At 37.0% G+C, this 16,950-nt stretch overlaps 1 protein-coding gene across 1 annotated transcript in view; it reads left to right on the top strand.

The window, feature by feature from the left end:
- The window catches only part of lrrk2 (leucine-rich repeat kinase 2), a 62,751-nt gene that overhangs the window by 21,729 nt on the left and 24,072 nt on the right, over positions 1 to 16,950 (top strand). The window contains exons 20-31 of the mRNA XM_084396527.1: positions 4,814 to 4,984; positions 5,211 to 5,317; positions 5,404 to 5,470; positions 5,561 to 5,769; positions 7,417 to 7,667; positions 7,815 to 7,963; positions 8,772 to 8,865; positions 10,038 to 10,224; positions 10,347 to 10,528; positions 11,021 to 11,244; positions 11,334 to 11,461; positions 16,189 to 16,407. Of these exons, the coding sequence (XP_084252653.1) occupies positions 4,814 to 4,984; positions 5,211 to 5,317; positions 5,404 to 5,470; positions 5,561 to 5,769; positions 7,417 to 7,667; positions 7,815 to 7,963; positions 8,772 to 8,865; positions 10,038 to 10,224; positions 10,347 to 10,528; positions 11,021 to 11,244; positions 11,334 to 11,461; positions 16,189 to 16,407 (1,988 nt within the window). The remainder of the gene's footprint in view (positions 1 to 4,813; positions 4,985 to 5,210; positions 5,318 to 5,403; positions 5,471 to 5,560; positions 5,770 to 7,416; positions 7,668 to 7,814; positions 7,964 to 8,771; positions 8,866 to 10,037; positions 10,225 to 10,346; positions 10,529 to 11,020; positions 11,245 to 11,333; positions 11,462 to 16,188; positions 16,408 to 16,950) is intronic.

Below are 16,950 nucleotides of genomic sequence, written 5' to 3'. Positions count from 1 at the left end.
AGCCAAGTGAGCAGTAAGTTCAATACCAAACTGATAACTGTGGCGCTTCCACCCGAGTCTCTCATCAATGACAACATTGCCTGACACTGACTATTGGTCATCTCCAACCAACCGTGTCTGAAATATGAGGGGTATAAGACTGGTTTGTGCCCCGGACTGTTGAGAAACGCATTTACACTGCATGGTTCAAGGGGTTCAAGTACCTGATTCCGATTTTTTCCCTCCCATGTGGAGGGGAGCGCAGATTTGACCTTCTTCCTGGCAAACTAATCAGAGACGGCTCTGTGTTGCTGAAGGCCGGTAGAGCTTATCTGCGCATATCAGCTCAATTACCCTACGAGAGTGCTGAAGCACAGAGAGGCCAGAGGTGATGGACTCAAGGTCTCACCAACCGTAGCTCCTTCAGTGGGAGAGGTCTAACTCTGAGAGATCCAGGGTGAGAGGTGTACTCATTTGCCGGGATGCAAGCATAGCCCCGGCTCCACTGAACCAATGAGGCTGGTGAAGTCGGGCTGAGATCACAATCTTGACACCTTGATGTGAAGATCGTTGATGAATGGCAGCTTCTACACGCTGAGCAGGAGTGAGAGCCACTCGGGAAGCGCTGAACATCCTGAGCTTCCTCTGGCCAGTCAATATTCAGCTTCTCCGTGGCTCGAGCAATCATGTCAGTGAGCTGTGTCGAAGCGTCAGCTACAGTCGAGTAGAATCAAACTCAAATTATTTTTTATTAAATATAATTAAAATTAAATCATGTTAAATGGAAATAGTTGAACTTTAGGGGAACCACTTAAGTAGGTCTTAAAGCTGCAGTCCGTAACTTTTTTGGGTTAAAAATGAGCAAGTAACTTTTCTCGCAGCACTTGATATAATTAAACTTATCATTTTGATTTGATGGCGGATCAAGAAAGGTTCAAACGACAATCACCAGTGACAACTGGAGATTCACCCGTTGTAAAATACAAAAGACTTTGGACTTCGGATCGGCTACAGAAAAAAAGAGACAGCTACTGGCCCATGCGAAAACAAGGATAAATATCGGAAGGGCTTTTGAAAGGTAAAAATTTGATTATATTCCAGTTTTAAATATGCATCTGATTACAGATACGTGTGTTTGTATTTCAAAGAGAACCAGTTCTAAAGAACAATAATTTGTTGGTATGACAATTAGAAATTGCATAGAAATGGAAACTGAACTGCAGGTAGCCCTAATACACATTAAATGTAGTCACGCAATGCTGATGTTGTTAACATTAACAATTTGAGAACAAAGTATAATTTGCACGGTTTGAGGTGATATGATAAGTGATCGTTAGATTTAATCAGCGCGATTTACTGCAATGCTTTTTTCCCCTTAGTTGGTCAGAACAAAAGTGGATGTTACTTGTTCAGACGACATTTTCCTCTGAAAATTCTTATGTTGGTCATACTTCCAAAAGTAGAATCTGTGATTGCGAATGCCAGGATCCACACCGGCGCGGTGATTGACAGCCGCACAGTCTCCTCAAAACATTGTAAACATAACATGAAGTTGATAATTCTGCGAATAACTGCAATTGCAGATTTTGAACAGAGATGGCGACAAAGAGGAAAAACTACGGACTGCAGCTTTAAGTAAATTTTTATATGAAAACAGTGTTGGGGAAAGTTACTTTGAAAAGTAATGCATTACAATATTGCGTTACTCCCTTAAAAAGTAACTAATTGCGTTACTTGGTTACTTTTTTAGAAAAGTAATGCGTTGTTACTTTTTTTCCACCTGGGCTGGGCTTGTTTTTTTTATAACAAAAAAGTTATATTTTTGAGCAAATGTAAAGACCCTTTCACACCAAAAATTAAATGATAAGCCTCAGGCTGAAGGAAATGCATATGCAGGAGAAGAAAGTTTAACACTTACTTCACCAATAAAAAAAATAAATAAATATTGTCTTTTTTGCTTATGGTTTAACTGAATCATCGAAGGTCAGAAGCATGTACATTGGTCAATAAAGTGAGATTAAATGCATAGAAGTTTGTTTTATTTAACATATTTAGTTATTGGAGGTTTGCATAGTATTCTGATTCTGCATTTCACTGATTTTATTCATTTTGAGGAATATTGAATCTTTTCTGTGCAAGTGAGATGAGTAAATGCACAATCACATTTAGTCTAGAACTACAATAACCATCATGTTTACACACAACACCTCTGCACTTCGATTTGTCTCAACATTGGGATAAGAGAGTTGTCAGTCAATAAATGGGAAAACAAAGTAACTTGCGTTACTTATTTGAAAAAAGTAACTCATATTTTGTTGTAAATTTTAAAAGTAGTACTTTACTAGTTACTTGAAAAAGTAATCTGATTACATAACTTGTTACATAAAAAGTTACTTGTAACGAGTTACTCCCAACACTGCTGCCGATTGACTGACAAGCAGTTATGGTAAACTAAAATATACTTCAATTTCTGTTGAAACTTAAGGATGAAGTTGCAGTTTAATACATTTAAAGGGGTCATATAATGCCATTTTTGTACAAGCTAATATGATTCTTTAGGGTCTAAATTAAAAGTTTGTAATATACTTTAATAAAAAATTCTCATTAGTATTGTAAGAAACACTCATTTTACCTGGTCAAAAACAGCTCTGTTTTCAGCACGCCGTTTAAGTGCATGTGTCTTTAAATGATAATGAGCTTTGCTCACCCTGCCCCTCTGTTCTGTGCGTACACAGTTTGTATCACAATAACACAATAACCATAACGCGTTGTTCATTATAAACGTGGGGTTATGAATTATATTGAGAACGTCGTACATAGAAAACATGCTGTAATGTACCCGAGTGTAAACAGCCACATTCATCGTGAAGCGTGCAGCAAGCGATTTGCAAAGATTAATATAAAGATTAATGTAAAGGTCAATAAAACGTTACACTCACTTCTTCTTCTGGAGGTGCAGCAGGAACACGAATAGTTGGTACCGATCCTTTTTTCAGGAGCAGCTTCTTAGCAAAAACCAGCTTTATACTGGCCTCGTTTGTAAAGCAGTCTGGTGAGAAATGATTCGCTCAAACATGAAAGCATTGACGTTGATCGTGGGGAATATTCCCTTCGAAAAAAAAACTCAGCCACTGCGTCTTCAGCGGTTCGGATTTAGGAACATCAAAATGACTGCTGTGTTCCTTATTACACCCAAGAACAGAACACCACAATCGCTTAGACGCCATTCTGCTCCAGCGTATCAACAATGACCGCGCGGACTATGATTGACAGCTCGCTCACGAGCGAGGGCGGGTCTGTGTTGAAACGCTGCTGTCAATCAACAATTGTGGGAGGGGCTTGATTTGAGAGAGGGGAAAACATATAAGAAGATTAAAAAAAAAAAACCACTGGATGGATTTTGATCATTTTATGATGGTTGTGTACAGGCACTGCCAACACACATTTCAGTACAATCAACTTGTAAAAGTGCATGTACCATTATATGACCCCTTTTAAAGTATTTTACTTTTTTAATGATTACTGTTAAATTTATAATCAAGTACTTTACATGTGCCTTAGTTTGTTAGTCAACATATCAAAGTAAGTGAACTTAATTAAGGCATGACAAAAGTTTATTTCAAAATTATAATAATTAAAAATGTACTTTAAAGTAAAACTTTAGATTTAACATGTACAAACTATTCAAAAGTGTACTTAAGTTTGTTAAAAGAAAAAAAGTGTGTAACACTTGGTCTAAATAAAATCGTCACATATTTCATAAGAAAACAAAAGGGGAGGGTAACATCCTAATGCTTTCTCATTAGTTATTATTAGGAAAGAAGCATGTAAGGCACTACAACAACATGAAATATGTACCACACACACACACACAATGCCTAAACATTTGAACCCTCAATAAAGTATGGCAACTTTCAACATTCACATTAGAGTCCATGCACAGTTTACCAAGCACACTATGAGATATCAGACACTGAATAATAAGGGAATTGGTATACAAGGGTTATGACCTTGATAACCTGAAAGTCCATCGATGAAAGAAATTCCATGAATTGTACTGGTAAAAGTGCAATTCTGCTAATGTCTCAGGTCCCAAAGCAAATATATAGTCCACAAAAAGAAAAATAATATCCACAAATGAGGAAGTCCATAAAATGAAAAATAGCGAGGGTTAAAATAATTCCAGCATGCAGAGATGTGTAGGAGCACATCCAATTGAAGTAAACAGGTTTGCTTTATACAAACTATGTTAGTATGCTTAACAGTCTTAAACGAGTGCTGAACTAATAGTTCCTCAAGGAAAACCACAGCATGCTGAATAGCTAAACCACCATGTGGCTCTTGCTCCCACAAGCCTCTCTTCCTTGGCCTTTATACCTGGAGTCCTACTCTTGTTACCTGAGGAGGTTTGCCCCTACTGGCTAGGAAGAGAATTACAAGGAAGTAACAGAGAAAATACCTGTTACAAGTGTACTCTCTAAGTACACTTAAGTGACCTTTTATTTCATTCATTTTATATGATCTACAAGTACATAAAAATATATATACTTTCAAGATTTGAGGGCACATTCAAGTGCACATTCAATACAATTAAGCACATGTTCTATGTCTAAAAAACATGGGCTTGTCTTTACTGCTTAAAATAAGTAAAGGAACACCAGTTTTTATACCATTCACAGTTCAAGGAAATCACTTGTCACTTGATTTGTGACTTCTAGAGAAACAGTTTGTCATTACTATTACTATACTATTATAAGTATGTGGTGAATTTAATTCTACATAACAATATCTAGCCTGACTGTTGATGGTACATCTTTTCTTTGTGTCTCTTAAGGTAAAGGTCAGTGTTTGGCCAGACAGATCTTGTCACTCCGGAGGAGGAGAGTCAGCAGATTACAGAGTGATGTCAGCACATTCAGATATTTTACGGATGAGGAAAGTGACGACTCGCACATTTCCTTAGATGAAAGCTTAGCCTTCATGTTTGATGACTTGGAGAGTGACGGTAAGATGATTCTCATGGAAACGTATGCTGAAAAAGTTTGGATGTATTAATAATTATTGACTTATGCAGAATCAATGTTGACATAAATTATTATTGCAGTTGATTAATCAATATGCATATCCTGTTATTAATTTAATACTGTTAATTGACTCACAGCAAGACAATTACACTTGCAATATTATAATATTATTTATCTGAAAGAATGAATGTGCTGTTCCACTGGTAGGGAGTGACGGACCTCCACATGGATTACTGCCTTTCAATGATTCGCCAGAAGTGGGCAGAAAACCTGCTTGGAGAAATCACAGTCGACGTAGACGTGCCAATTCAGAGGTACCGGATCGAACAGATGCTCTTTTGGTGGGCTATGTGCTTGGGTTTTAACAATGAGGGTCTCTGACTTAATATCTTTTGTACAGGGAAGTCATCATGAGACAGATCCAAGCATCCCTCTGTATAAGCGGTTTAACTCTCACAACACCAGAGGTACATACTGTATAACAAGCTGTCCGACATGTGAACTAGTCCGTCAAATTTCACCCGATCAATGTGTCTTCTATTGTGTTGACTCTACAGGGCAGGGTTTTGTGGAAAGCTCGACTCCTGGTGCAGTTCCCCTGGCCATAGACAAAGACCCCATCCGTCTGCTCGACCTATCAGGGAATGAGCTGAGCAATCTGTCCTGTTTGACGGATGTGAGCTCTCTTAAGCGACAGATTGAAAACCTTCTTCGGCTTGATCTGAGCAAAAACAGTCTATCAGAGTTTCCCAGTGTTCTCTGTCAGGTGTGTGGAAACATTTTGACAGTATTATTAAATTAAGTGTGTTGTCAAAGTTAACATGAAACAGCGTTCGAAACCCATTCTGGAATGTTTCTACAATGTATTCTATTCATAATGTTTCTGTGAACATGTTAGTTACTATCGATTTTAGTACTATGATCTGAAGCAGAACATAAATTAAAGGAACACGCCGACTTTTTGGGACTTTAGCTTATTCACCGTATCCCCCAGAGTTAGAATACATAACTCCATAGATACCCTTCTCATCTCCGTGTGTGCCGTAACTCTGTCTGACGCACCCACCGCTAGCCTAGCTTAGCACAAACACTGGAGGTAAACGGCTCCAGCTAGCATACTGCTCCCAATAAGAGACAAAATAACGCCAACATTTTCCTATTTACATGTTGTGATTTGTATAGTCAGAGCGTATACAAATAACAAGGTCACATGAGACACAGCCATCTTCTAACCGTATACATACTGGGAACTATATTCTCAGAAGGCGAAGCACTGCTACTTGGGCGGAGCGCCAAAGTGATTGGCGTTATTTTGTCACTTATTGGGAGCAGTATGCTAGCTGGAGCCGTTTACCTCCAGTCTTTGTGCTAAGCTAGGCTAGCGGTCGGTACGTCAGACAGAGTTACAGCACGCACGGAGATGAGAAGGGTATGTGTGGACTTATCTAACTCTGGGGGATACGGTGAATAAGCTAACGTCACAAAAAGTCAGCGTGTTCTTTTAAATTATGTTAAGTTCCCTTGTGAAAAAGAAGTACACTTAAGCATACTTTTAAAAAGTTGTAACAATGTATTATAGTCAGGGTTACTTGAAACAAAATAAACCTTAACTGAAATAAAATATTAAAAACTTAAACTTACTTGATTTTAGCTAGTTGCCAAAGCAACATTTCTCATTTTCATTTAGTTTGATTTGATGTACTATCTTTACATAGTACTTTACTTTAACACTGATTATAGTTAAAATTTATATTAAATGCAATTATCTGAATTTTAGAGTGCTTTTTGACCTACTTAAATAGTCATAGTAATAAGGTTAAAGTGTACTTTATTTTCACTGAAATTTGTATGTCATGTATTTAAATATATTTGTAATTACATATTTTTTAAGGAAGTTGCAGTTTAGTACATTCAAAGTAGATTGACTTGAAATGTAATCAAATAACACACTACAATTAAAATTATAATCAAGTGTATGTGCTGTAGTTTGTTAGTCAATTACATAAAAAAATAAATGTATTTCTTTAAAGCACACAAAAAAAATTTGAACAATGATTTAAAATGTAATTTACAATAAAGCTGTCAAGAGCTCCTGTAATAAGCGCACGGCAATGGAAGTGCAAACAGTCTTAAATAATAAATCCACAAAGGGAACACGTAAAATAACACCAGGAATAACATGAATTAAAACACACTCAACATGTGACATATATATATATATATATATATATATATATATATACTTTTAAGATTTGAAGTACACTACATGTGCACATTCAGTACAATTAAGTTTATTTCTTTTTACAAGAGTTATTAACAATAACTTGTAATTACATTTTCTACTAGCATAACAGTGGCCCAGTTAATAATTGTATAAATTGCATATATAAAATAGTTATTTTCTGTTCCTTAGAGTTTAAGAAGTCTAACCCGTCTAGATCTCCAAGGGAACCAGTTGCAGTCACTTCCTGCAGATCTCCTGCGTTTGCCCGCTCTGAGCGCGCTCAATGTGTCACACAACTGCATCGGTCCACTTCTGCTGCTGGACCCGACTGTGTGCAGTCCATCCTTACGCCAGCTCAACCTCTCCTTCAACCAGATCACCGTCTTCCCCTTCCAGCTGGGTCAGGCCACGGACAAACTGGAAGAGCTCTCGTTGGAGGGGTATGTTATAGGATGATCGGTTTTCTAGAGGGCTGCGCTGCTGTGCTTCTTTCATTTGTTCTTCTTATCATTTTTTTGGGGGGATATACATAAGTGTAAAAAAGGTTGTATATACATATAAATATAATTTTTTCTTTTTTTTTTCAGCAATCAGATATCAGAACTGTCTCTCCCTCTCTGTCTGGCTGAGTTGAAAGTTTTAGATGTCAGTAAGAATCAGGTTAAAATGGTTTCAGAAAACTTCCTCACTGAATGTCTCAAGATGGAAACTTTCATCGCTTGTGTTAACCAAATCAGTAAGTCTGCCAACTCTTTAAAGTGACCGTGAACCAAAATTCCTGATTTTACTGTCTTAAAAATTATTTTGTATTATTTCATCAAAATATATTAACTTGAAGAAGAATATCTTATTGGCTATGCTTCACGAGCTGTTGGTTAATGTTAGTCAATAGGCAAACTTCTATTTAGTAATTGTTTTAGACCAGTGTTATTTTACAGTTATTTATATGCTATTATAGTATTTATTGATATTTTGAATCACCTTTTTTTGTTGCATTTTCAGTTTTCTTTTTCTATTTTGTCATTTATCGTTTTTAATGATTTTGATTATCTCTATATAATTTAATTCATTTTGTTTTAGTTTTAGTAATTTTACTACTTCATCTTCATGAACTTTTTTCAGTTAGTTGCCAAGACAACATTGCTAAATTTCAGTTTAAGTTTTAAAGTTATTCATGAAATACTTGTATTTTTACGGAAAACAATGTTTAATACTTTTGATATAGACAATAAAAACACCTGGTTTAGGATACTGTTGTAAATAATGCAGACTTTCTAAAATCTTAACAATAGTTTACGCTGTAATTTAATGCCAGTTAACATTGCTATAATACACATTAACACATATAGTTACAGCATTAATAACAGCCGTGACAAATGGTATTGGGTGCTTACTTTTCACCATCCAGTCAATTCACTTTGGATATAAATATGTCACATTACACATTTTAAATATTTTTAAAATGATGTTTCATGAAAACCAAGATGGAAAATCGTGTTCTGTTTATTGTTTCTGTTGTTATTAACAGTCTTGTTTTCATACAGGTTCATTGTCACACCTTCCCTCAAAAATAACCACAATTAAACTATCAATGAACAATTTTACAAGTGTTCCTGAAATAATCATGACCTTGCCATAGTAAGTGTGTTTTCTCTCTCTCAAATTTACATAATAATAACAATACATACTTCTGATTTACAAACAGCACCTGTGATATGCTTTATACATTTTACATTTAAAAATAATTTTAACTTGTCCTTAAGTTTGTAAAAACGTTGTGTCTGCAATAAAGCACTTACAGTATGAGCAGGGCTCCAGACTAACGTTTGAGAGCTCCAGCACCTGATCTGGGAGCGCTGGGGGGATTTTTAATCATTAAGTTCATTTAATCCTAAAATTAGTATTCTTTTGCATTAATAAGTGCAGTTACTAATAATATCACATTTGTTTATTGGAAATTTGACAGTAAAGCACTGAGCTTTAATTGAGATGTAGATAAAATTAACTTTTATTAACAACAGTAACTTGCAAAAACCTCACTTTTTATTATATTTATATTCTACTCTTATGAAATGTACCATTTTTCTTCTATAGTATCATGCTGAACTGACCGACTGCTTCAGTGATTATAAAATAATACTTTTACTTGCTTTGTGTGTAATTCAGTCACAATTTGAAGAAAACTGTTTGTTTTTCATGAAACTTTGTGATGACTTGGTTTCCAGTCAATAAGTTCTCCTCTGCCACCATCTACTGGTTATTACATTTACACTTACATTTATTAATTTAGCAGACGCTTTTATCCAAAGCCACTTACAAATGAGAACAATAGAAGCAGTCAAACTAACAATTGAACAACAATATGCAAGTGCTATGACCCTTCCCAGTTTGATCTAACACAGTACATGTATTATTATTATTATTAATATATATATATATATTTTTAAGATAATAGATATAGAATTGAAGATAAAGTGTTAGTATTAATGGATCAAGTGTTGCCCTGAGATGAATAATAATAATAATAATAATAATAAAACATTCAACTATTTCTGCCACAATACCATGGTTACAGTTAGCCTTACAAATTTTTGTGAACTAAGACTTAAACATTAAGCTTTTTACACTCTAACATGAGACAGTTTTGGTTGCTCGACATTACTGGCAGAAATCATCACCTCTCCTAAAGTCTTAATAATTGTATAATTTTCTCTCTGGCTAAAGATGCTGTTAATAAAGCCTAACTTGTTTTGTTTTGTTCCTTTTTATTGTTTTATAACTCTGTTTTAACACGTCTCTTTGTCTGTTAGTTTGCGTTCGCTGGACATGAGAAAGAACAGCATTAGTGTTCTTCTGGGTCCAGCTTTGTGGGTCAGTGTAAACCTGAGAGAGCTGATGTTCAGTCACAATCACATCTCCACACTCGACCTGAGCGGCCCGGTGTACAAGTGGGCCCGCCTGGAGAAACTTCATTTGAGCTCCAATAAACTCACTGAGGTACGATTCATATCACACTCTGATTCAATGAAACACTGTGGTTGTGGTCTGTCTTTGTGCCTGAAAGGGTATATTTGTTAGAAAATAATGAGAAGTTGGTGTTTTGTGCTTTTGTTCTTTAGATCCCTCCTCAGATCGGTATGCTGGAGGACCTGACGTCTCTAGATGTCAGTCAGAATGAAGGTTTGCGCTCTTTCCCTGATGAGATGGGAAAGCTGGTTCATTTATGGGATCTACCTCTAGATGGTCTGCAGCTCCAGCTGGACCTCAAACACATCGGGAGCAAAACCAAAGACATCATCAGGTCTAAGTCTACCTGCATGTCTCATTTAGACATTGTCCCTTTAAAGTAAAAGACTTTATGTTGTTTGTAATTTAGCTTTTAAATACATCAGTGACCCTATCTGTATTGTTTAGAATTGATGATTGCCAATGCCATTTTATTTAGTTTTTTAAGTTTTAGTTAACTTTTTCTCGTTATTGGCAGATGATAATATAAGATCTTATTTTTCAAACAGTATATTCTTCTTCTTATGAATTTACTTAAACCTCTGCATGTAAAGGAGTAAACCTCTGCATTATTTTTTTATAGTGCAGTAATACACTTTTAAAAATCTTTTAGTTTTTCTCTTCCGGCAAAAAGGGCAAAACATGTTGAGGACTCATCTTGCACTAAGGGGCGTCTTCAATTGTTTTGACCAATAGAATGCTCTCTAGAGTATTTATGTCCCTCCCTCTAATTACAAATTCCATCTGCCTCTAAATAGCAGTATCGTGATCGCTGTGGTTCTTACAGGTTCTTGCAGCAGCGTCTGAAGAAAGCTGTCCCATATTACCGCATGAAGCTCATTGTGGTGGGCAGCCCGTGTAGCGGGAAGAGCTCTTTGATTCAGCAGCTGATGAGACTCAAGCGCTCTCAGTGGCGATCTGATCAGCACACCATCGGCGTCAGCGTCCGAAACTGGGCCGTCAGGAACAAAGAAAAGAGGAACATGCAGCTGAATGTTTGGGAGTTGTCTGGTGAGCATCTACACAATGCTTGCAACAAATCAATTGTGGGAAAATATCATTAGGAAATTGCAGATTTTCATCTTTCTATTATTGTGCAGGTGCTGAAGAATGCAGTGGGTTTCACCCTCACTTTATGAGCTCCAGGGCTCTCTATCTAGTGCTGTATGACCTGAAGAAAGGACCCAGTGAGATAGACACCATAAAGCCCTGGCTCTTTAACATTAAAGTAAGTTTAACCTTTTACTCCTTCCTGCAAGCACAGAATGCTATTACAATATTTTTACATCATGTATATGTACATTAATATGTACATTATGACTCATGGTACATTTAACTACATTTAGCAGATTAGAGCTGTGCGATTAATATAGTTTACATTTTTATGATGATACGAGCAATTAAGCAGTTGGGGAATGCTGTACAGTATAAAGTCGGGGTGTAACGGTACATGTATTTGGTACGAGTCTTTTGGTTGGTTACGCATGTGTACTGAACAAATACAGCGTTGTTTTAACCACTTCACGTGCAGAAATTAATTTGAAACTCCTAATTTTGAATATCTTAATTTTAATCAATTCTTAAATTCCAAAATCGATCTTTTAGTCTATACTGTTTCAGTTGATGCGTCTTTAAAACTTCACAAGACATTATATAGCATGCCTACCATCCAATAATTACCGAGTTCTGGCATGAAACTCTAGATGGCGCAGGCTGATAGTTCTAACTCATTTGGTAGCGATCATGTCATTATCTGCATAGCACAGCTGATTGGTTGTTGTTGCATCAGCGGCCAATGATTCAAACAAATACTGGTAGTGTTGCTGGTAACAGTCTGCAGCACGCTTTCAGGAACCCTCCACCTTCCCCAGCTCCACCTGTATAGATCTGCTATTGGGGTTAAAACATGTGCAGCAGCGGCAACATATCTTACATGCTCACAGCAACGTCTGTAAATGTATTGGCAGTAGCAAGTCTCTGTAGCAGATCTATTCCACCAAGACCAAATACATTAACATTGCCATATCCATTACCATGCCAATCTCTATTACCATACCAATCTCCCGAGACTTGTCAAGACAGAATTACAGTAAGCGTTGTGTTTTGTTACTTTCGATAAGAAACAAAGTCTCATCTTTCAAGTTCTGTTCATTTATTTTGAGGAAATTCAAACAATAAATGCCGTTCTGATGCTCTTTGATGGGGCGTGAAAGATCGCTATATAAGCGCCGCAGTTCAACCGGCATCATAGAGCGCGAGTGAATGTGATCATCACTTCCTCTTTACTACTAGTTATAGAATTAAATAAACATGAATGAACATCTCATGTATCGCTCAGTCAGTGTTTCACCCACTGAAAGACGTCAAACAGCTTGTAAACAATATGTCATGTAGCATTACATTTACTTCAGGCAAGTCATTCAGTGTCCACAGCTCGATAGTTCACTAGAGGAATGAACTTTAAAGGGGTCCTATTATGCTTTTTCACTTTTTCAACTTTAGTTAATGTGTAATGTTGCTGTTTGAGCATAAAAAAGATCTGCAAGGTTACAAAGCTCAAAGTCCACTCCAAAGGGAGATCTTTTATTTATCAGAATCCCCTTTCCAAGAACTACAACGATCGACTCGTTTGGACTACAACGCGTTTTTTCTTGATCTTATGAAGTCACAATGTTACTCATTTAATTAATCCCCGCCCACGGAAAATGCAAAAAAGGAGACGAGGCCTGGTTGAGCTGCATTAGAGAAGACTGTGTTGTTGCTATGACAAAGAGACACTGTTTTTTCCACAACATTTCCAAAACTCATTTGTTTGACCTTCCTCAGGCTGATGAACTTTAAAGTGGTTAAAATTTATTTTAAACACTATTCCTGAACATTATAACCCCAACACTTATCTGTGTGCTGCACATTTTATGGAGAAGAGCTTCCAGAACCTAATAGAGTACAATGCAGGCTATGCACAAAAGCTTCTCCTGAAATGGAGCAGTTCCCACTTTGTCGGGACAATCTGTTGTTTGTGGATCACAACTTGCAAGTATGTCTTATTATTTGTAGTTGCACTTGTATTAACAGTTCCAATTATAAGTTTTATGTTGTTGTTGCGATGTAAACCAAGGAAAAAGCTGTTAGCCTCTGCTTTCCAGCTAGCTTACATCTGTGTTGATGTTGTATTTACTGTTGCTTTTGTAAGCTCTCGCTTTTGTAAGAGTGTTCACTGCCCCTTAGGAAAATCAACCATGGTTTTGTTATCGATTACTGTTTGTATTACCATAGTTTTCGGACAAGTATCATGATTAAATGGTGTTTAACTTTAAATGTATTCTCAAAAAAAAAAAAAACGCCTCAAGTTACGACTGTAACCTTTGTACCCTGAGAACAGGGAATGAGACACTGCGTCGATTGACGCTTTGGGGAACGCCACAGGCGTGACAGGTGTCTGAAATCACTATCAAATCACGGCAATCACTTTGACCGGCGACAGCCGCTGACTTCATTAACGTGCAACCCCGAAGTATAAAAGAGCGCCTTGCAAACATGACAATCACCTTTCATCTGAAGGGACTGTTTGGCAGGCAGGCTCCGAGGCATGGCAGAAAGACGCAGTGTCTCTTTCCCTGTTCTCAGGGAACAAAGGTTACAGTCATAACCTGAGACGTTCCCTTTCGAAAGGGAACTCGCACTGCGTCGATTGGAGCTTTGTGGAACGATATACCCACGCCGCCATGCTAAGGGGAGTGTATGCCCATTGGCAGTGACAACTGTCAGAACCAGCAAATTCAAATGAAATGCCAGAACCACTCACCCTCAGGTCACACTGGGCTGTCAGTGACAGCATTCCCTATGGTCATACCTGGGCCTGCTCAAGAGCCTAGGACCACAGCTTCAAATTAGAAGGGGTCTCTTCTAGGGAATGTGACTAGGTAACCCGAAGGAGGCCCAGCCATTCACTATTCAGGGTAACATACTCACCTGAAATGCCACCAGGAAGGCCTGACCTGGCATCACTTACATTGGATACTTCAGCCTGGCCAACTTCCTGTCTGTCCGAAGCCAGAGCCTCTGGACACTTGCCTTTAGATAAGGCATCCAACCCGAGGGACTGCAAAGCTTACAGTTAACCACTCGGCCCAGATCTCAGAGACGGGGTATCCCGGAGAGCATGACTCTATGCGTTATCAAAGAAAAACGCTCTCAATTTGCTCAAGGCAGTTCCCTCAAGACCTGCCTGTCTGCAGGTCGCACAGAAACGCACAGTTCGTGTGTGTCACCCGGCGTCAAATATCTTGAGCACGGGTCTGCACACTTCTGAAAGCACTCAGCCTTCTCAGTGCATTTCATAATTACCTGATTTTCAAGCGCTTACAGACAGAACAGTCCCTGAAGACGAAAAGGTGATTGTCATGTTTGCAAGGCGCCCTTTTATACTTCCAGGTTGCACGTTAATGAAGTCAGTGGCTGTCGTCGGTCAATGTGATTGCCGTGATTTGATAGTGATTTCAGACACCTGTCACGCCTGAGGCGTTCCCTAAAGCGTCAATCGACGCAGTGCGAGCTCCCTTTCGAAACGGAACACCACTCTGAAACGTCCTGTGAAATCCGTGCTTGCAAAGTCCGTGCATGAAGTCCGTTCTGGAGTTGGTAAGGGGTGTGACATTTCCCAAATACGCGTTAAGTGGTGCCAATCACAACATACTGGGCCAACTAGCCAATCACAGCACATTTCGTATTCTGAAAGGAGGGGCTTATTCGAAAACATATTGCTAGAACATATTGCTAAATATCTGCACAATTTTAGCTTATATATTCATTATATTGTACTTATATTTTACTTACTTTAACTTAATTATTGAATATTTAAATACATATTTCAGTTCAATTCACATTTATTTGTATAGCGCTTTTCACAATACACATTGTTTCAAAGCAGCTTTACAGAAAATGCACACATTACAATTTAGAGTGATCTGTTATCAGAGGTAATTGTCTTAGTTATGTATTTCAAAATTGTACAAATCACAGTTAGCTAAAAATTTATTAATTTAAACAATGTAATAATTGAAGGCAGAAACAATAAGCTCATTGAAGTAATGAATACTTGTTTGTTAATAAATGGTTATGGCATATAGAAAATTGTAGAATTGGTGCATATGTCATAAAAACAATTTATGACAGCCACTGTGTATATGATTATATTTCAACAATGAATTTAGTGTAAAAAACTGGCTTTTTTGCATTTTACACATTTGCATACAATTTTGTTGATCTAAAAATAAATAACAATTGAATGTAATACGTTGGGCTCTATTGTTAATTGTAATTTTTAATACAAAACGTACTGAACCGTGATTTCAAAACCGGGGTATGTACCGAACCGTCATTTTTGTGTACTGTTACACCCCTAGTTTATAGTGCTCAATGTGTGTATACTGTATTTATACAGATAATGTTGGACGTACTTGTACATCCAACTTTATATATATAAAGAGCTGGGCAATAGTCTAGTTAAATTTTGCGATAATTAAAAAAATCAAGCAGTTGAGGTTTGTTATACAGCTTTACGAGAGTTTAGTATGGCATGTTTTTGGATAAAGTTAGATATACATTAAATTTTATATAGAGAGCTGTGCAATTATATAGTTTCAATATTTTAAAACGTTGTAGGAAGCACACCTAAAATTTAAAAATGAATGTGACCAAAACATTCAATAAGTTTAAATATTTTCATTAACATAAACTTTAAGAAATGTTACAACTGAGGCAGGAATTTTGTAAAGTAAACCATTTTGGAAATGTTGTTCAAAATATAGATTCTCCTTAGGTAGCATCAAAACGTCAATATAACGTTTTTACTTTTAATACAAAACCAGACTGAACTGTTTTTGTGTAACATTTGGTTTAGGTTTTAAAATGACATGATTTGCATATTTAAATGAAAAAACCTGTTTCTCTCAGGCTGTAGCTGGACAGTCTCCTGTGATGGTGGTTGGAACTCATGCAGATGTGTGTGAAGAGCGCCACCTACAGGAGTGTGTTCTGAAGCTGCGAGAGGAGCTGCTGTCTCAGCCCGGGTTTCCAGTGATCAAAGAGAACCACATACTATGTGCCTGTGAGGAGTCCGAGTCCATCAACAAGTTACGCAAAGCCATCTACAGAGAGCTCATTGAGTTTAAGGTGATTTACAAATTCAGTTTTTCATGACACTTATTAGCAAATTTTAGCAATGATATTAACCAATAAAACACATTTATCATTAAAGTAGTCAATATAAATAGTCTGATATATACATTTTTCTGAAGCCATACAAGGTTTTTTTTGTACACTTTTATGACTGTTCCTTAACGTACATTCTTATAAAGTATACTATAGTAATAAGTACAATATGGAAACTTGTTAACCCCATACCTTTACCAGCAACTCGATCTACAGTATGTGGCTGTTACTTGATCACTTTTACAAGATTTGATTTATAGTCTAGAAAAAAAGGGGTAAAAAACCCTTAATCTTAAACTATCTTCTACTTTCTTTGATGCATCACCTATTACATGCTTTAGATAATGATGCAATTGGAGAGACCTATAAAAGATTGTTGGGAAAAAAAGGCACATAAACACAGCAATATGCAAATGTTTTGTAATTACATTTAGGACACTGATAGGTCTGAAATTCCCACACTCAGTTTTGTCTCTACCTTCCTTCGGTATAACATTAATAATT

The sequence above is a fragment of the Rutilus rutilus genome (genome assembly GCF_951802725.1).
Source record: "Rutilus rutilus genome assembly, chromosome: 23".
NCBI lineage: Eukaryota > Metazoa > Chordata > Actinopteri > Cypriniformes > Leuciscidae > Rutilus > Rutilus rutilus.
The sequence above is the reverse complement of the archived record's forward strand: the minus strand, read 5'-3'. Positions and strand labels throughout refer to the sequence as shown.